General features: G+C 42.4%; 1 protein-coding gene across 4 annotated transcripts in view; it reads left to right on the forward strand.

Moving 5' to 3' along the window:
• LDB2 (LIM domain binding 2) overlaps window positions 1-21290 on the forward strand; it is a 1235060-nt gene that overhangs the window by 1049986 nt on the left and 163784 nt on the right. For all 4 annotated transcript variants that reach the window (XM_078678432.1, XM_078678431.1, XM_078678430.1 and 1 more), the window contains exon 6: window positions 3878-4001. In XM_078678432.1, coding sequence (XP_078534558.1) covers window positions 3878-4001 — 124 coding nt within the window. The remainder of the gene's footprint in view (window positions 1-3877; window positions 4002-21290) is intronic.

Genomic DNA, 21290 nt, shown 5'->3' on the forward strand with positions numbered 1-21290 from the left:
ATGTAGTTTTCAAAGTTGCTGATTTGTCAAATTTCATGGCCAGTGCCCGTATCCCTATACACGTGTTTCGAAATTCCTTTCTCTTCAGTAGGGAAAAAGTTCATATGTTCTTGTGCATGCTGCCGTCATCTTATCAGGATTGTAGAACGCCTGATGAGGATACTAAACAAGACAATCCAAATAGCTCTAGCTGATGGCCACCTCCTGGAACAAGCACTATACCAGTTTCTCTGAGAATATCGCCTCACACTCCACTGTACATCCGGCGTCTCCCCGAGCCACCTGTGTTTTGGTCAGGCGGTGACAGACACACTCCTGCATCATACGGTGTGTAGAATTGTGAGTGGTGTTGAGGGGTTTTAAATATCTAGGTTTTTTTGTTATGCCTGACGCGGAGGAGTGTAGACGAGAAAATCTGGACGTCGTCCTGGGCAACTTTAAGGCTGATATAGAGAGATGGGGAGGCCTTCCTCTCACCCTGATGTGTGGAGCTGCTCTTTTTAAAATGATCACCCTGTCACAACTCTTGTATGCCCTGTAAATCACATGCTATCTTCTGCCTAGGGCTATTTTCACTGAGATCGATGGCAAAATTAGATCACTAGTATGGCAGGATGGACACCCCAGAATTGCACTGCAGACTCTGCGGGGCAACCCGTACAATGGAGGAATTGCACTCCCTGATGTAGAGGCGTAATATTGGGCATCACACTTGATCGCCATAAATGAATGGATGCACAAACATAGAGACCACCCCATATACCATCTTGAAAGGGAGACATTGCAACCCCACACACAGTTACATTATCTATTTGGGGTAGGGGCATTTCTTGCCTGCTACCGGCAACCCAAGTGACACTGTTGGTGTGGAAGAGGGCTAGCAAGACCCTGGGTTGGACAAAACAGATTACGCGGTCCACACCGCTCTGGGAAAAGACTTGGCTTAAATAAATAAGTAAGCTCACTGGGTTTGGGACCTGGGAATATCCATGATAGGGGACTTAATTGAAAAAGGCAAACTTAGAAAATGGCCTAAATTTAAGCAGGAATATAATATGGTGGACTTTCAAGTCCTTAAATACGCTCAATTGCAACAAGAGTGACAGGCAGAAAACATCCTTTCCTTAGCAACTCCCAGAATATGCTCCCCTGGAAAGGAGGCTTCTACAGGAGAAACTTATTGGTAAAGCGGTCTCCTTCACATATAAATGTAGCAATAACAATCTACCCGACAGGTTGCTAGGTCTACGAACAAGATGGGAGAGGGACATGGGGTACCTGGAGGATATCGATTGGGATGCGGCATTGATGCATCCCAGGGAGGTGGCTATAAAGGCCTCGATAAATTCAATTCAAAATATTGCACTGCACGTATTATGTTAGAGAAAGACTCCATAGGATAAGGAGAGCAGAGTCGCCGCTATGTCTGGTGTGCAAGATCACTAACAGTGATTTCTATCACACGATCTGGGCCTGCCCCGCACTCAGGCCATACTGGTCGCAGCTGATTGGCTTATTGGGAATGGTATTGGGGGTAATGTTGCCAATGGAACCCAAATTCCTGCTTCTGGATATCCCTAGCAAAGTGGACGTAACTAGGACTCAGTTGATCTTTGCCTCTTTGGGACTGGTGGTGGCCAAACGGGACATAGCCAGAAAGTGGGGGGTGGCTGACAGACCATCCATACAGGAATGGCCTAAGGGGATGGACCTATACAAGACGGCCGAGCAAGTCACATACCATAGCAGGGGGTGCCCGAGGAAATTGCACCAGCTCTGGGGCCCCTGGAGGAAATACTTTGGGTTGGACACAGGGATCGACACGCAGCAGTCTACCGGTCACACGACACAGGGGGCTTCAACGGAGATTTGAGTCTATAAAGTTTCGCAAGATTATCCCACTAATTTACCGACAACTGTCTCCTGGTCCAAGATACAGTCCCCTCTTTATGGGGACAACTGCCCCTGGCTCAGCGACAATGACTATATTTGTAACGATTTACACTCTACTTCTATTACTGTATCATGTATGACTTCCTTAGTGCTGATTGTTCAGTTGTATAAAATAAAAATATATATATATATTTTTTAAGTTGTCCATATCATTTGTCCATACTGAAAATATTGCATCTTCTTTTGATATTGGCCCTGATGAAGCAACGTATGTTGTGAAACATGTGCTGAAGTTTCCCATTACCGGTTTGTGGATATACATTGAATCACCAAGAGACCGCAAAACCCATTTTTTTTCTAGGGAAATATAGATGGTCTGGTATTTAGACTAGTGAAATTAACAAGGAAATATAATATGTGTTCTAAAGATTTCCTCTTTATTTTTCCCACAAAGTAATTTCATAAGGTTTATCTAACCAATAAGTATGCAAAGCTGTTTGCTTAAGTTAAAGAAATTACAACATTGTGCCCCACTAATCTGTTTCCTTGGTCATATATTAGAGGCAGACAGGCAGTAATGCTGCAGAGTATTCAGAGCAGTAAAACCCTTTTTTAAATGTAGCTCGGACATGAGATCTCAGTGCTTAATTCCTAAGGCTGCCTACATAGGAAGGACTCTTCAGACTATTACTCCATATGAAGTGTCCCAGAAGTTAAGTACCAAGGAGCACAAGGGAACCCAATTAGCCCCGAAGAACTCTTCTCTGAATAAATAAGACCATCCATGGTTAAAGATGTTATTACAACTTTGGTTAAGTTCCCCATGTACCACTGGCTTCACAAAGTAAATAGTATTTGGCAAGAATATTAATAAGTCCAGCTTAAAAAAGGTTGAGATACATCCTGCATCCATGGTCACGAGAAAACTATCCTCTAGAAAGGTAACTGTAAAATGAAAAAATCTTTTTCCATTTCAAAATGCAATCACATTCTTCAAGCTTCAGATTGGAAAGGTTGAATTATAGTTAACCTAATCATCAATATCTAGCTCATCTGCCGATAATATTCAGCACACGCAAAGCATATGATAAGTTGAAGGGTTTGGGAAATGAGGATTTAGCAAGGTCTTGTGCAGAGGAGAACACTTTGTGGTTGTTTCTGCTTTGGCAAATGTTGAGAAATTATCAAATTGTTTTTAGTATCCCACATTCGTTATTACAGATTTGGGTTTTCTAGGTGTAATTGTGGCCCCAGAATACGTAAGGACAGTGCAACATATATGAGAAGGATCAAGCAAGATGGTGGATCTATGAGGGATTTACATTGTCTTGTTGATGGCGTCACTAAGTTATTGTTTTGACTGCATTGGCAAGTTTTGTGTCAAACCTTGTGTTGGCTCATTTGCGCAAGAGAGCTATTGGATTGCTCAAGTTGCCATCCCAACCATAAGTGAACATTTGTTTACAACTTTATTATTTTTCCTTTGCTCTATTATTTTGAAATGTAACTGAATACTCCCTAGCATTTACCTGTAAATTTTATTGCATGAAGAATCAGGGATGGTGAACGATTCACTGACTAAACTTGAGCATTACCCAGCTTCCCCTTTCCTTATGGCTCACATGGAAGAGCCTTAGTAAAAAATAATTTAACAGCTTTAAGAGAAAAGATGTTGGCCTAGCGGATTCCTTAGTGTGGGAGGAATAAACATGCTCACGTAAGCTGACCTAGTATTGCTCATTGTAACTCTCTGCAGTTCTTCTGTTTTTTCAAGTGGAATTTATAATGCTTCATTTTAGATACTGAGTTCTTCTAAAAATTAACCTATCCCTAAGAATGTGATTCATGAGTTGTGTATAAGCAACAATTACATCTTGTCAGATTTGAACAGTCTTCAGTAGGTTTCTAAGAATTTAAAATGCAAATCTTTGTCCACTGCTTGTTCATGTTTAATGGAAATGTGTTTTCATGTGATCTTTTTCAGTTATGTGTTATACTGGAACCAATGCAAGAGCTGATGTCGAGACATAAAACGTACAGTCTAAGTCCGCGAGACTGTCTGAAGACGTGCTTATTTCAAAAATGGCAAAGGATGGTGGCACCACCAGGTATTGTTTCCTGTTTGCTGCTTATTCCTCCATTAAATCTTTTTTTAAAACATTGAGTGAAAATTGGATAGACTTTTGTTTTTAAAGCAAGGGAATGCAATGCATTCCAATGCAAAGCATTACTTATAATATAAAAATGTTTGTTATTTTTATGTGAATTATGCACAACATAGTAATATTCAGTATAATAAGAGCTTGTAGCCGTCAATGAGGAGCCCCTCTGTAGAAACATATCCCAACAGGAGTGCAAGAAAGTCACTCACCATTTTCTTGATCATCGGCTCCTGCCTCGTCTGGTGCTCTCATAAGGGGTATGCCAACTGTAAAGAAAGCCACACACATTTGCACTACCAATATCACAGCAAGTGCTATTAGGACTACCAAAAGCCATCTTGAAGGAGAGCCCTGGTAGCCACCAATCACACAGTTATATATGGCCACAGCTGAAAAGTTCATGGCGGGGGGTCTTTAGAAAGGTGGTTATAGTTTGTATGGTGACCTTGTCTCAAAAGTTTTACCCAAGAGTCACTGTATGAGTAAAACCTTTCTTCAGGATTCCCCTCAGTTGGTTTGATACATAGGAACAACCATTACCAAATAGTAAGAAGCTTTACCTTAGGCTCAGGTTCAAGAGCGCCAGTTTCAAAGTGATTTGCCTCATGCTCCTGCTCGAGTCACACAAACTAAGGTCCAATGTCTCCTAGTTAGTACAAGCATGGAAAAAGCTTTTCTTTTAGGCTCCAAACAACAGCATCCTACAACAAAGCCCAGCATTATTTCTTCAACCAGCATCCTGCTTCAAAAAGCAATGTTTTCTACTTCCCATGTAGTCAATTGTTGACTTTCAGGAAAATCGCCTGGGTATGGTACTTTAATAGAAATGCCTTTAAGATGGAGGCCAGAATTTTCTTGAATATGGGATCCCGCAGGTTTGTGGGTCAGTTATTTGGTTTTGGGATTTGTGGCTTCTCAATTCTTGGTTCACAAATATTGCAAAAAGTGGGAGTTGTGCTGGTGTGATACCAAAACTGGGACAGGCCAGGGAGAGAGGAGCAGGCATGAAGCAACCTTTCCCTCCACTCTGACTCATCTAAAAACCTTTCTGACTACAATGGACTCCCCAACATTCTTTCAAAGCACTTCTCAATTTCTTTTCCGGTAATCCAACTAACAGGTGCACGTGTCCCTCACTCCCAATAATATCTCACATCTTCTCTTTTCTTCTAATCAACTTCAATTAATCTGTTCTTCTTTCAAATTTTAGGGTAAATGCACGAGAACACAATAGCATAAATTTAACAAACATACCGCAACTAATCCTCAAAGGAAAAGGAAGCACCGATTGCTAATCTACTACCTATTCACCTTTAATCATAGTGTGCAACTTGGTGCAAGTGCTTCAAAACCTTGCCAGGAGTAGTAAGTGCTATATAAATCTAATTTAAAACTACGTGGAGGGACTGGAGAGTTGCACTCTTGCAGATACGAGGGCCAGTTCTGAGACTATAATATAAATTCTTCCATGATTATCAACCAAATGATTTCTACTTTCTCTGCAAAGTAGATACAGAGTTCATTCCAAAGTTCATTCAAGAGGTTTTCTGGGACTAATATAAATAGTTCTTTTGATCTACTAATTGAACTATGTTATTTTAGACTCTGGTACACAAATCTGTTGCACACAATGAGTTTCTGGTTCCTTTTCAAACAAGGTAAATTCTGCATATATGGGAAGTCTTCCTTAACACGCCCCAAAAAATATAGATCTAGTAGATTATTCCAGACTACCGTTAAATGTGTGGTTAAGGACTGAAAAACACTCAGAATGCCTGTGAACGCTGACAATCTTATAATGTTGTAAGTGTTTCTCCCATTACCTATGAGTATTCATCTGGCACCACTCATCCTTCAATCTCTTTCCCCAAATACATGGCTATAGATCTGCTGTATGCCCTGTCAACTTTTCTGGTTTAAGTAATAGGTGACATTTGTTAGTTAAAAGTATCAAGGAGATGGATTTTGTGAATAAAGTGCCACATTATCAAAAGATCCCACTTTTATGAGCTCTTCAGTTGTGGGGACAGGCAGCAGTGGCCTCACTGAAGACCTAGTTCACAAAGGTAACTTACACTTTTGAGTAAGTGTACAATTTTGGGTAAGTTTACTACTTTTTGGTATTCACAAACTCTGAGTGTAAGTTACTACTTCAAAAAAAAACAATGGTAAGTCCTGCACTACACATGGGCAACCACTATACTGCAACACCCTCCAGTTGAAAATAATAGAAGTTGGGTTTTAACTTAAACCCCCATTGAAAATAATGTTCAAATAACTTAAATTGTGTTAACTAGTTAAACATAAATACATAGAAATGAATAATAAAAAAGTACATATTTGTTATTTAATTATAAAATATTTTGATAGCCTATTCTGAATTATTAAATTTTAAAACATAATTTAATTTTAATTAAGCCTATACTTATATTTCTGAAATTATTATGCACATTAAAAATATATTTTTTCTTTAGGTGGGAATGTATTTTTAATTTGAACTATGGTAAAATAAATATAATTATTTCATTATATTTCTGTTACACATGACATAAACCCCCATTTCTAACAATTTCCAAGAAATACATTTCTAATTCAAAATGTATTTAAGATGCATTAGCATTTAAAAAAATGTAAATAAATATATAAAAAATTGACACTAATATTTAACCTAAAAATCTTTATCTTTATTTTCAACTTAAAATACATTTTGAAAAACTTTCCCTATACTTTACCATAGAGAGTCTGCAGTCGCGACAGTGTGCAGTGAGCCTCGTTTTTGTTTTCTATTTTTCTTATAAAGCAAAGCACAGAATATGGGGTTGGCCCTTTCCCTTTCCCACGCTACAAAGACACTTGCACGTGTCTTGTCAGGAATAAATGTATGCAGTTCTAGGATGGCAAATGGCCTATCACTAGAGATAACTAGTTTGTAGGTGCTCATTGCATTTTGCGTGATCATCCTCCACCCCTTACATCTGCACCTATTATTATAGTGCTGTGGGGGAGCTGCCATCCTAGAGGATTGTTCACAGAACTAAGTTCCATCTGCATGCATAATTGTGCTTTAATCTTGATTATGTGAATGAGAAGCTGGCATTTTAAGCTTGCAGTTTTGCAGTTAACTTTTTAAAAGTTTAAATCAGGAGTGCAAAAAGGTTTGTGTACAAAGCTTTGTGCATAGGAAGCTTTCATTGTTACTATCCGAGTTACATCTGTTTTCTGTGTGAGAAGAACTTGCACTACTTTTTGTACATAGTGATGTTTACATTCACTTTGCTTTTCTTGTTCTCTTTGTTACTAAGGCTTGTACTGCCGCTGCCTGTGTCTCTACGTTTGCTACAGTGAATCTTACTGAATTATGATTAGAACTGTCATCAAGCTCTTGTCAACTCTTCCACATTGCTTGACAGACAGCTCTTGGAGTTGAGGAAGCAGAAAGCAGTGAAAGCCATCAAAGTTCACCCTCACAAACCCGACACACATACCCACACACACACACTCAAACACGCATGCAAGCAGACACTGTTCCCCCTCTTCTTCCTTAGCAGCAGAGTGTATTTGTGAAATTACTGTGACGTCATTCGCTGATTAGATTCTGCCCACCTCCATGTCGCTGCCAGAAGGAGGTGAATATACCCTTATAGGGCCTGCTTTGTAAACCTAGCACTAAACATAGCTGAATGGAAAAGTTTTAGAGAGTTATCTGGAGGAAAAATCCCAGATAAGCCTGAAGCCTGTGAAACACATTGATCAGTTCTCCTAGTTGCTTCCCAAATAAAGGACTATTCCTTTAAACATCAAACATCTATTATAAACTGGAGCTATATTACGCACAGGTGCACTTTCCTTGTTTGTGCCCGATGCACCTTTCAAAAGGTGCAGCAGGAGCTTACAGGGACAGCATGCCCTATTAAGATGAATGTGCTGCCTCCAGTGCAGCCGCTGACTCATGCTGTCCTCAGGCAGGGCATTCAGTCAAATACATAGTGGCTGCTTAAAAACTACTCCGTGTTTCACAGTAAAGGCGGCAAACCTCTTGCACTTTAAAGTGGGGACAGAAATCCTCCTGCAGGCGAGTACATTGAGTGACTGCACCCGCCTGCAGGGGAAAGCCTGGGGTGGGGAGTCCAGGGGACTCGCTCCGACTCTTTGAGAGACCTATCTTCATGAGTCACATTGACTTTTTTCACTTGGGTGCAGCAGTGTAGCACCTAGAGTTGCACATGTCATTGGATTAGAAACTAGTAACTGGGCACCTGGTGATCACCCAACATAAGTTCTAAATAAAAGTCCAACGAGAGGGCAAACTCTGTTATGCCCATGCACTGCAGAATGCCCTCTGTCCCCTAACATGTATATAACATTACACTGTGATACACAGTTTTGTGCACTGGAAATGGGAACAATAGCATGTGAGACTTAAATCAGACACTACTGTGCATTATTTTAAATCAAAAAGGAATGGTATTCAGTAAAGATGGCATTTCCCTGGCAACACCGAATTGAATAATACATTTTATTATAATTTCAAACTTTGTCAATTTGAGCTAATGAATTGCTACCTTTTTCATTTAGAAAGTCAAGTTCATGTGGCACGTTAGTAATAAGCAAACTAGTAGGCCCATGTATTTATTCCTGCACTGTTGGAAAACATTAAAGAGGTGTTTTAGATTTATTTCTTATATCACAATTGTGAATGTTCAGGGCTGTTTATACAAGCCACATAGGACTACTACAAAAGCAAAGATCAAGAATTTCTGTTGATATCAACATGAATTTACAGAAAAGAGAGGTCAGATAATTGCAGCAGAATGTCCAACATATTCATAGATGCCTGAAATTCACAAAAGTAAATTTGACTTTAAATGTATATTTACAACTGAATTACATTTTTTACATCTGCCAGAAGCAAAGAGGTTCATGGCAGTCATAAATCTGCACTCATAAGTCCCACTAAAGGGTTGGAAAGAGGGTGTTCTAAGGCCTGGTTCGACTTGGAATTTTGCGAACATACAGAGATACGTATGTTTATGGGCATTCCCAAACTTCAATCCAGCCCCTTTCCTCTCTGAACATTTTTCCAGGTGTGGCGAGCACAGAGATGGTATAACTCCCCTTCAAGGCTGAAAAGAAGAATTAAGCGATAGGGCTTGTTCTACTGGAATGTAGCTATGCACAGAGGGCTACATTCACCCTGCTTGGATTGCCTGGCAATGGAGGGCTCGACAGAGGAGGTTAGGGAGCTTAAAAAAGATAGTCAGCATTCCAAGTGGTAAGCCTTGAAATGTGTGCATGGGAATATTTGCGAATTTAAAAACCAGAAATGTATGCTCAGGCATAGGCATACATCCCAGCCCATCATTTTATGTGCTTTTTGTGAACAGGACCCTGTGTGTCTCCAAAAATATACAGGTAGTCAAAGAAGGCAGAGTTTCTGAGAATTCACACACAATTCAGCAACAAATCTATACAAAGTTCGGTAGTCAGGCTTACTCTCAACCTCCCACCCCACACTCACATTACCTTGCACCTCAAAGGGCTCCACTTGCTCCCAATCCACAAACAAGCTCTCTTCAAACTCCTCATGCACATATACAAAGCCTTACACAACATTGTCCTCACTTACCTTACAACTGCACAAACTTCCACAAACTTACCAGAAACCTTTGCTCATCCGAACTTCTACTTGTACACATCCCCTGCATACGCAGAACCAGATTCAATGTCTGTGCCTTCTCCTATCTCACTCTTAAAGCCTGGAATGACCTGCCCCACACATCAGAGCAGTCCTCTCAGTTTTTGAATTCCACAAGAAACTGTGGTCTGGCTTTTCACCATGCCCTGGCCTGGAATCTGCTCACACAGATCTCGCTTTAGCACCAAAATGCACCCCCCTCCCCCCCCAGTGAGTTGTACACTTTACAAATACACATAACATAACTCCAAAAGACTACTCAAACTGCACTCCTACATGGAATCATTCTTTATCTTTTATTTTCCAAACTACTGAATTATTGTGAAATAAGGTAGGTGGCAATCAAATGGGTTTATAGATGTAGATTTATTTGTAATGAGCAGATGGGAAGAGGACAGCAGCCAACTACGGAAATGGAACATCAATAGGTTTTTGTGCAGGTTAGAGCATAGAATGTTTCTCCATGAAAGTTCTTTGAGAGAAAGTTCTTTGCTCATGATTCTACTCTTCTCCCTTCTCAAAAACATAAAAAACATGATCCATACATGGCAGATTAGCAATTAATATAACAATTCTACATCCAAAGATATATACAACTTAACCAAGACATGGTTTTCTCTAACAGCGGTACTGATGCCATAACTAACAACTTATATACCCTTTTACAAATGTATTCCCAACCACAGAAACGTTTTTCACACCAGAGCATCCCACATTACATTTCATTATCCCTCATCTTTGAGGCTTTCTGGTGGGCACCCTCCCTTCTGAATCCTTCAGAACATTTTGTCTCCAACCTCTCATCCAAGAAGTTAACAACTTTACCCTTCTCAACGAAATACCCTGATATCTTCGTCACATTCTTTTGATTCCACACATTACTGTCACTTAACAAAAGGGTGAATTTATCCTCTCTTAAGACCTTGTGAGACTGGTAAAACCTAACAAAAACATTTCTGGCCACCTTTCCTGTACTCACTCTGACTCACCAACTTCAAAGAGTACTTGATGTCCTTCTCCCTTCCACACATGGATTTATCAACTCGCTTTCTCACAGTGTTTTCTTTGACTTCTTCTTAGCATGTTACCCAACTATATTTATCCACCTTGTTCCCAAGTTTTGCCTGTGTTTTTCTGTACTTTATCAGCTTATAGGGACTTTTATACAACTCAGCAGACAGGGAAGTTCTGTATGCTCATACCAGTGAATTGGCGCAGACCTTCCCTCAAATGTGGCCAAATGCAACCCTTCTTTACGGATCCTATTCCACCTCTCTACTAATTCATTGCCTTGAGTATAGTACACTGACAAGCTTTATCCTTCTTTTGGTTAGGTTATCTCCCATTACAACTCTACACCGGTCAGTACTAAAATTTCAGGGATACCTAATGCAACAAATAATTCTTAAAAAAATTGGTAACGTCCTTAGTGGGTTGTGTATCTTAATTCTACCAATGTGGACAATAATCCACTGCCACTATGTCATACTTGAAAGCCCCTCCATCGGTGCAATAAGACTATATAATGTCCGATTATATTTTTTTCCATGGACCCATTGACTTGTCCATATTCGCAGGGGGATAGTTCATGGTTCTTTGGAACTTGTCACTCCATGCATATGGAATGCAATTGCTGATTTTCCTTTCCACATCTTGATCCAACATTGGCCACCAAAAATCAAACCGAATACTTCTATTGGTAGCCTCATGCCAATATAACCTTTTTGGGCCAATTTCATTATTTTCTACATCAGATTTACTGCCATTTCCAAAAGTTACTTTCCTTTGTCAATGTCTTCTTCAGATTTGCAACTGTATAATGATCTATTTGAATGCTCTCCTTGAATTTAGCCCCATTTCCAACAGATATTCTGCAAGCACTTTACACCAGCACATTTTTCTTACCACACATATATTCTACTCAGAGGCTGTTATCTTGCATTCCTAGTATTCACCTCAAAATTCCAGGCTATGCCCTTCCAACACTCTAAGTGATGAACCCTTCCAATAACGGACCATGGTAATTTGTTACTATGAATTTGGTTGCCCACAAATATTTCTAAAAACAATGAATACTTCACTACCAGACTAATGCCTCCTTCTCTTTCAAGTTCTCTCAAAGGCCTGAAAGCAAATCTGATTGTTACTTCATCCCCCTTCTTGACTCAAAATAGATCCATTCTCAAGCATGCATCACTTGCTTTAGTACCTACGATAGTCTTATTCTTGGTTTTAACACACAAGCAGAGATAATGCATGCTTTAACCATTTAGATTCGTCTTCACATTCATCACACTAGCTACAATTTTCACTTTTTCCTCAGTTTCCTTAAGTTTTTGTCCTACAGTAAACATGGGAATGCAATTAAAATAATAGTCTGCCATCCCCAAGAAAGAATGAAGCTGATCCTTGTATTGGGTAAAGGGAGGCTCCTTAATGCCCCGCACCACCAGATTGAGTTTAGAAGAAATCTAATTTTTATCCAGCCTGTGACCTAGATAATCTACTCCATCAACCTCAATTGTACACCATTCGCTCTTTATTGCAAACCATTTTTCCTTAAAACTTCTAAAAACCACAAAAAAAGTATTTTAAAAGATATTTCATGTTCTTCCTTATTCGTACTAAGGATCACAATCTCATACTGTAAATAGGTTATACTAACCACTTCTTTAAACAACTTATGCATAGCCCTCTGAAACACAGCAGATGTTAAGGCGAGTGAAGAAAACATATGCGTGTACCTATATGTCCCCACATGTGTGAAAAAGAAGCTAGCAGGACACAGTAAGGGTGCAATGCCATTTCGTGATAGGCTGTCAACAAGTCCAATTTGGAGAAGATCCATGGCCCCTTTATTGTTCTCTGCATCTCTCCACTGTTAGTCATAGGGGTGCGTGTCAATCTAGATAGTGGCTTTAAGATCTCTTTAATCAACACAGAGCCTCAAATCAAGATTGGCCGTCCTTGCCAAGATGATGTGAGCCAACCAATTTCATTTTTTAATGCTCTCAATAACATCCTCCTCGCACAGCCTTGCAAGTTCCTCATATATGGGTTCCAGCATCACAAATGGCACATTTCTTACTTTGTGTGCTATTGGTGCAGCATTCTCTTTTAATATTATTCTGTTGGTAAATGCCTTTTGTAATCATAACTTCTCTCTAAATGCTTCTGGTAATCTAACCTCCCAGTCATTAGACTTTCTTTTGTGTACATGGGCTTCATCCACTACCAAAACATAGTCGGAATGATTGAGCTCAAGACATATCAAAGAGTCACGTTTCTGGAGGCATCTCAACAAGCAAGATCTGCCCTTAGCTACATACACTATGGACAGAACCTTTACTTCCTTGAATTCTAACATTACTTCAAAATAACCTTACACCTCTGTAGGCTCATTTTAATAGTTTACAAGCTTAATATCGCATGGGGTTTTGCAAGCATGCATAAATAATTTTCTTCAAGGAGGGTGTATTGTGCCCTTATATCAGTTTACACTTTCGCCTTTACCATCAATCCTTATAGTTCAATAGGAGTCATCCTTTGTATTGCATCCTACCTCACTAATTTGTAGTATGAATTGTTTTTCCACTACCTCTGTATTGTTATTAGTTATGGTACTCACATCACACGCACACCATTTCGGTCCAGTACTAATCAAAGATACAAAGAACCCTATTCTGACATTATACAAGAATTTCTCACATAGTAGTGTAGAAAGAGATTCCGAAGTACACCCCTTCTTGTACGAAATCTGGTGCTATTCATTTGTGAATACCCAGCCATTAAGCCTGTTTCAACCCTAGACTTCTAACAGAATCCCATTAGCATTAAATACCTACATATATATATATGCACATGTCAGCGGGCAACCCTCTGAGTCTGGGCATTCACAGCAAATCTCCACTTCTTACCAGTGCCAATGATCTGGTATGGACTGCTTTATAGATAATGATGAATTTCTGTAACTGTCTAGGCAGTTAATGCTGTGGGGATAGCAGACTTTCCTCTTCCAAAGACTAGCTGGCTTCAGTGGCCATTAGAACATTTATAGGGATCGCGTTCACAGAGACCACCTGAAGGTATCTGAAAGGGTTTGCCGATCATGGGTGTCAATGTCAGCCTACAGTCCACCATTGGAAACATCGGTAATCTCCATCCTAACTCTTTCTCTTTCTCTTGTGTCTCTTTCTCAGTTGGGACACAACCAAGCCCCTTAGAGGACCTACCATCCTGGGGTGTTGTTGAAACAATTCAAAACTCCCCTGTTTTGGCTTGGATTGAACCAATCCTAATAGACACCCTCATGCCAGAGGGCATCAGATGGTTTCCTTCTTATACCAACCACTTTATTCTGTTTCTTCCCGAAAATATTCTGTGACCCTACTCCAACATCAAATTCTGGTGACTGTTATAAAATGTCCTTTCTAATAAAGCTAATACTCCAGCCGTGGCCCGTGGAGGGAGTTCCGGTGGGGCAGAAAAGCGGGGTGGGGGAGGGGCAGGGTTTATAAGTTTATAAGTTTATAAAGTAACTAAATAAGACCTAAAACATACTGCTAAGCACTGCATCTTTAGACCAAAGACCACAAAACTATAAAAAGCAGAAGGAAGAACAGACAATGTTTTAGTGACATCCCTAAACAACAAAACTCAAGCCGAATAATGTTAGCCCAGTCTTTCTTGATGCTACCTTGTATAACAAAGTCACATTATATTGGCCCCTTCAGGAAGAAATAAAAATTACTCTTTCACTCATCTTTTCCTTTCTATGAATGGCACTTAGGGGCCGATTAGCATTGTGGTTTTCCCCATCCTCTAGGCCGGCGGAAGTGTCCGCCGGCTCGGAGGATGCGGAAAAACCGCTGCGGAGCATACAAAGACCCCCCGCCAGATTAGGATGGCTGGGGGGTCAGGAAGACCGTCCGCAGCTTTTCCGCCGCTGTCGCCTTCCGACCGCGGCGGAAAAGCTCTAACATGGCTGGCGGTGTCTATGAGACACCGCCAGGCATATTAGGATGGTGGGAAAGACATGCTTTTCCGTGGCGGCTTTTCTGCCGTGGAAAAGCATACGGACTTTCACTTCGGGGGCCCGTTGCGGGCCCCCTGGGTGAAGGGTGGGTGGGGGGTGCACCTATGGTATTGAAGCTGCACCCACCGCAATGTTAAAGATAGAGGATGTGACCGCCACCCTGGCGGTCACATCCTAATCAGCTCGGAGGGAACGCCGCAGCCCCTGAGGACGTTCCCTCCTCCTCAGGGGTCGCGGACGGACTCAAGTCCGTCCGCGATCCTAATCGAGCCCTTAGTTTGTGGTTGCAAAGGTGTTTTTTCAGTGTTTATAAATTTACACCGGTGATGGCTATTTTCCTTTCGGTGGGGTTTTATCAGTTATTGTAGGTTTAAACCTAAAATCAGATAGCCTAATTATATGCATATTGCACTAAGCATTCACATTGCCTAGAACTGCATCAACACAATCCTGACCAACACTAGACTAGTGCTGCAAGGAAATGACTGATTTGTGCTCTGTAAGCAGCTTGTCAATGGCTGGTTAGCTATATGTATTACAAATAATAAGGGCCTGATTTAAAAGGTGGCACAAACAGAGAATTCACCCAAATATGCAAGAACCTTTTCCACATCTCTTGCGGTCAAGAGAGGACTCCATCTCGGCTATTGAATGTTCCATTGCTCAGCACTAAAGATGGTGGTAGTTTCACACGCCTATCTACAACCGCAGGTCAATGACTATGTTAGTCAGGGCCAGTCCATTGTGGAACCGCCACTGTAATAGATTTTATGGAAATATGATTATTGTATCCCCACAGAATGTTACAGAGATAGTATGTAGTAGTGTTAACAAGGTGCCTCACGTTGACATTAGAGTTCAAGTGCCCACCATTCAACATAAAAACACAAAAGGTAATAGCAAGATCCTTTTTCACCCACTACACTGCTGTAGACAGAGGTCCGCCTTCTGCAAATCTGTACTATCCCTGCTGCTCATGGGAATGGTCCATCCCAATCTGCTAGGTGAGGCACCCTCCAGAAGGAAACACAAGCAACCTCAGACTGTTTTCAGCCTAGTTGGGCCTTATCAGTGAGCTATAGCTTTGATCCTTTGGCATAGAGAGCACAAGATTCAAATCTGAGCATGCCCATGGCCACTTATGATGTTACATTAAACCAGTGATGGGAGTAATGCTTGCTAATAGTGTGAACCACTGACTCAGAGTAGCATTCCAACCTATCGTTTCTCACCCACTGTACCTCTCTGAATAGAGACCAACCTTATGCAAATCTGTACTGGCCCTGCTCCTAATAGGAACAGCCGACCCTGACCTGCCAGGCTGAGATTAATTTAATCATTCCTTGTATCACCTTGTTTTTTTCTCACCCACCATTCAACACAGGCACTGGCAGAATGCACCACTGACATTCCTTCTCACATTGTCTTCTCTCAAGACAGAACTCCCTGTTAGAGGGAGTAATATCATTTGCAGTGGTGGAGATCCAGAAGTGTACTAGTGTTGGAGAGGTAGTACACTTGCCACACTGGTGGATGGAAATTCTGCCACTAAACTATAGGCTAGTGGACTCCTTGGGAGAGACAATTTCTGCTCACCTGTGGTACCCTACAACTATTTATATTCAAATGTCTCCTATCATTGCTGTATCAAGTTAATGACCCTTTCATTCTAGCATCCTGCTTGATTTATTCTAGAAGACTTACGTCTTAATCTCCCACAGTACCTTAAGTTACAGAACTCAAGACATGGCATCCACAAGCCATTAAATGGCTTAGGTACAAAGACAATATTTTGTTTGTGTGGGATGCCAGGTTGCACTCACCTTGTTCTCAGAATCAAACTACAGCAATGAACTTTCTATCTGTCACCAGCTCTGTGACTGACTGCATACACATGAAAATGAAAGTAAATGGTAGAAGTTTGACAATGGGAATGAGATAAGAGAGAAAATAGAGACACTAGACTCTACTACTCTAACTCATCACTTGTGTTTTATGAAGTAGAATGCAGTGGATAACTACAAGGCAAAGAGACATCTTACATAACGTGATATAGAATGTTTTATGTTAAACTGTCGTACTGAATGGATATACCTTTAAACTATCTCTGTGTAATAAATTATCTGATGGTGAAATCGTGGATATGGTACTTCCTGAAAACTGAACGCACTGAGTCCCTCAAATATATGTTCACTAACACCTCTCAGTGTGACTTGAACACTATTTTTAACTTTGTCACTATCAACTATCTTGTATAAGATAAGTTATAGATTTGACTTGTTCTCGTAAAACCACAAGATAATAAACAATGTTAACATTATGTTGTTTCCTATTCTTAGCCATTTGTATATACATACTAAAACTTATACTCAGCAATCATATATAAAAAGAGCAACATATTCCAGTATACGAAATCTTCCTCCCCTGTTACAGGATAACCCTTGGTAAATGTAACAACACCCATCTTTAAATAGTTCAGATAAATGTTCAAACATTGTTCAAAGCTTGTTTGCATCAACAAAGCAATTTTTTGAATACTTCTCCTAATTCCAAATTCCCTTCAATACAAATCCATTGATAATCAATAGTAATAACAAATCCAAAGTGCATGTAGGAAGATCCTGGCTGCAGCAAAATTTTTATCAAAATTGGCTAGCAAAGAAGCCCTGCCCAAAATGGAAGATTATATTGTAGTATTGAAGATAGCCGCCATCTATCAGAATATGTAATAGTTCTAGGCTTGCTGGAAATTGCACTTTAGTATCAGAATACTGCTGCATAGTGCATCCACCCTCCACATGCATGCAGGCTTAGGGCCTGATTTAGATCTTGGTGGAGGGAAATAGTCTGTCACAAATGTGACTGATATCCTGTACGCTGTATTACCACCCCATTATATCCTATTGGGATCATTATACAGCGGACGGGATATCCAACTGCCGAGATCTAAATAAGACCCTTAGTTCTGTCTGACAGAGCTGACACTTGCAATGACTGCCAGCTTTTCTTTTCCTAAAATAAGCTAAATGCAAGTAGATTTGAAGTAGAAACAATTCCTCCATTCCCACATCCTAACAGATGATAGTGCACCAGAATTGTAATAATATGTACATGTTTTGGTCAATAATAAGCTAAACTTACAATGTACATATACTTATAGCTCTATCAGGATTGAATTATTAGATGTTGAGATTTTCATTAAACACGGCAAACTAAAACTACGATTATTTAGAAAATTGCACAAAACTAATATTTATTAAATACCAAATCATTACATACTCAAGAAGATCATTTGATATGGTGAATTGACCTGTGCCAGGAGGAATTGCTCAAATATGAGCAATTTGATCTGGAAGCAGAAATTATGATAACATGTTTCTTGGCTAGACTATATATTAGGGCCTAACATGTACCAATAAGAAGCAAAATCTCATAGTCATATGACCTTGCCACATGCGCAACACAAACCTTGAGGGAAGTAGTCTCACCATGTTTACCATAAAGCTTTACAGTAGTTGTAAATCCATCTCTAATTGAATGTATAACCATTGGGGTGTCTTAAGATTGGGTACTGATCTCTATAGATACATGGGAATATAGCACCAAGCCACTTGATGAAAATCTACATCAATAAGTCATATAGTAATTAGGAGTCACTTTTCCAAAGAGAGACCTGATTTTCTTCCACAACAACAGCCAGGATTTTATGCATATAATCTGCGTAAAGTTTACCAATAGAGCTTAAATTTGTCTTCTGTAGAAAAATCTATTTTGGGAGAATACTACATTTCTTGAATATACATAGAATGGACACATTTATGCTATTAAGAAATGTGATGTGAATTATCCAGTAGTTCTTAATTTCCCCACATTTCAGTATGTAGGACACCTTTTAATTAGTCTTCAAATAATAAAGAGACATGAGCAGTCAGAATTTGTGGATTTTTGGTTGAGACTAGCCTAGAATTATACCAACTTGATGACAAATATTTCCAATATAGAAGAAGGGCTAAATGTGTTGCCTATGAATTGTAATTTTAAATACTGTGATGCACAGTGTCTAAATCATGTATGGATTGATCAATCAATCATATTAATTGACATCACACTAGAGTTATTTTTAAGGCATAGATATATTTTGATTGATTCATCCCTATTTTTGTTTCTGTTGTCTGTTAGTCAGTGCCGGTCGCTCAACCCGCCGCGTGGCTCCTCCCGAGGTCACCCGGTCCCCCTGCCGCCACCACCTGCTCGCTGCCTTGCCTCCGCTGTGCCCCTGACTGCGTGTGTGAGCTCTGTTGCCTTGCCTGCGTGTGTGAGCTCTGTCGCCTTGCCTGCGTGGGTGAGCTCTGCCGCCTTGCCTGCGTTGGTGAGGTCTGCCGCCTTGCCTACGCTGTGCCCCTGACTGCGTTGTGTGTGCTTGCCTCCGCTGTGCCCATGTCCGTGTTGTGTGTGTGTTCCCCGCTGCCCCCCTGACTCTGTGCCCCGGATTGTCCGCCGTTTTGCCCCCTGCCTTGGTTGTACCTTAGCCCCCAGCCCCCACCCCGCTCCCTGCCGCTGCTCCCCCGCGGCCCCGCCCCCTCAACATCTCGGCCCTCCCATTCGCCACCCCGCTCCCACCTCCCAGCTGCTCCTCCCTCCCTCCGCCCCCCCCCCCACTCTCCATTTATGGCAGAGTTCACGCGTACGCGCAGCGTTCACGCGCAGCGGGCGCGCCGATTGTGCGCCGAAGGCAAGCCCGTCTGCGCCCGTCCACGCCTGGCCCGCGCCCAACGCCAGGACCCCTGGCCCCTGCCGATGCAAGACGACCCGACTGACCTACGACGCCGCCGCCCTCAACGCACTCGATACCGGCCGGAACCCCGCCTGCTGCCGGGCCCCCCCGAAACGCATCCACGGACCCTTCACTTGCAAAACCTGCAAGTTCACCTGCCTCCGAACCTGCACCGCACCCGCCAAGCCAAACACCTGCAGCAACCACCTGAAGTGCATCCTGCTCAACACCCGCTCCGTCCACAGACACGCCGTGGAACTCTGGAACCTCCTCGACACAACATCACCAGACATCGCCTTCCTCACGGAAACCTGGATGAACGTCTCCTCAGCCCCCGACATCGCCATCGCCATCCCGGACGGGTACAAGATCATCAGGAAGGACTGCGTCAACCAGACCGGAGGAGGCATCGCCATCGTCCACAAGAACACCATCCGCATCACGACCGACTCCGACGACACCTTCTCCGCCGCCGAGCACCTCCACTTCCAGGTACACACCAACCCTAATACGACGCTCAGAGGCACCCTCGTCTACAGACCCCCGGGACCACGCACACAATTCAGCGAAGACATCGCCGACTTCATCAGCCCGCACGCCCTCCGCCGACTACATCCTCCTAGGGGACCTCAGCTTCCACCTGGAGAACAACAAGGACCGCAACACCGCCGCCCTGCTGGACAACCTCACCAACCTCGGACTCAAGCAACTGGTCAACACCCCCACCCACTACGCCGGCCACACGCTTGATCCCGTCTTCTCATCCAGCAAGCACATCACGTTCAGCCACTCCACCGGACTCCATTGGACCAACCACAGCTGCGTCCACTTCAGCTTCAGAAGAACCACGACCCACCACCACCCGCAACAGGTTCCTCATAGGAGCTGGAGCAAGATCACTGCCGACCAGCTCACCACCTCCCTCAGCCAGAACCCAACCGCCAGCACAACGGACCCCAACGAAGCAGCCCGCAACTTCACGCAGTGGTTGACCGCCTGCACCGACGACCTCGCACCACTGAAGAACCCTCCCTGTAGACCCAGAAGCAAGAAGGCCTCCTGGTTCACCGACGAACTCAAGGACTCCAAGAAGACCTGCCGCACCCTCGAGAAAGCCTGGCTCCTCGACCAGACCACTGACAACATGACCGCCCTCAAACACGCCACCCGCAAGCACCACCAGCTTATCCGCACCACCAAGAAGAAATCACTGAATGAACGACTGGACAACAACGCCCACGACAGCAAGGAACTCTTCAGCATCATCAAGGAGTTCTCCAACCCCAGCACCGGCAACAACGACATCTCTCCTTCACAAGATCTCTGCAACTCTCTCGCCTCGTTCTTCCACCGCAAGATCGCCCACATCCACAACAGCTTCGGCGCACCATCCACGCACCCAACCGTAGAACCAACGCCCCCCACCCTCCGCACCTGGACCACGGTGACCACCAAAGACACAGCCCGCACGATGAACACCATCCACTCCGGATCTCCAACCGACCCCTGCCCCCACCACGTCTTCAACAAGGCCGACTCCACCATCGCACCCCAACTCCGGAACATCATCAACACCTCCTTCAACACCGCCACCTTCCCGGAGAGCTGGAAGCATGCCAAGCTCAGCGCCCTACTGAAGAAACCAACAGCAGACCCCACCGACCTCAAGAACTTCCGCCCCATCTCGCTCCTCCCTTTTCCTGCCAAAGTCATCGAGAAGATCGTCAACAG

Source organism: Lissotriton helveticus, chromosome 2_2 (genome assembly GCF_964261635.1).
Source record: "Lissotriton helveticus chromosome 2_2, aLisHel1.1, whole genome shotgun sequence".
Classification (NCBI taxonomy): Eukaryota; Metazoa; Chordata; class Amphibia; order Caudata; family Salamandridae; genus Lissotriton; species Lissotriton helveticus.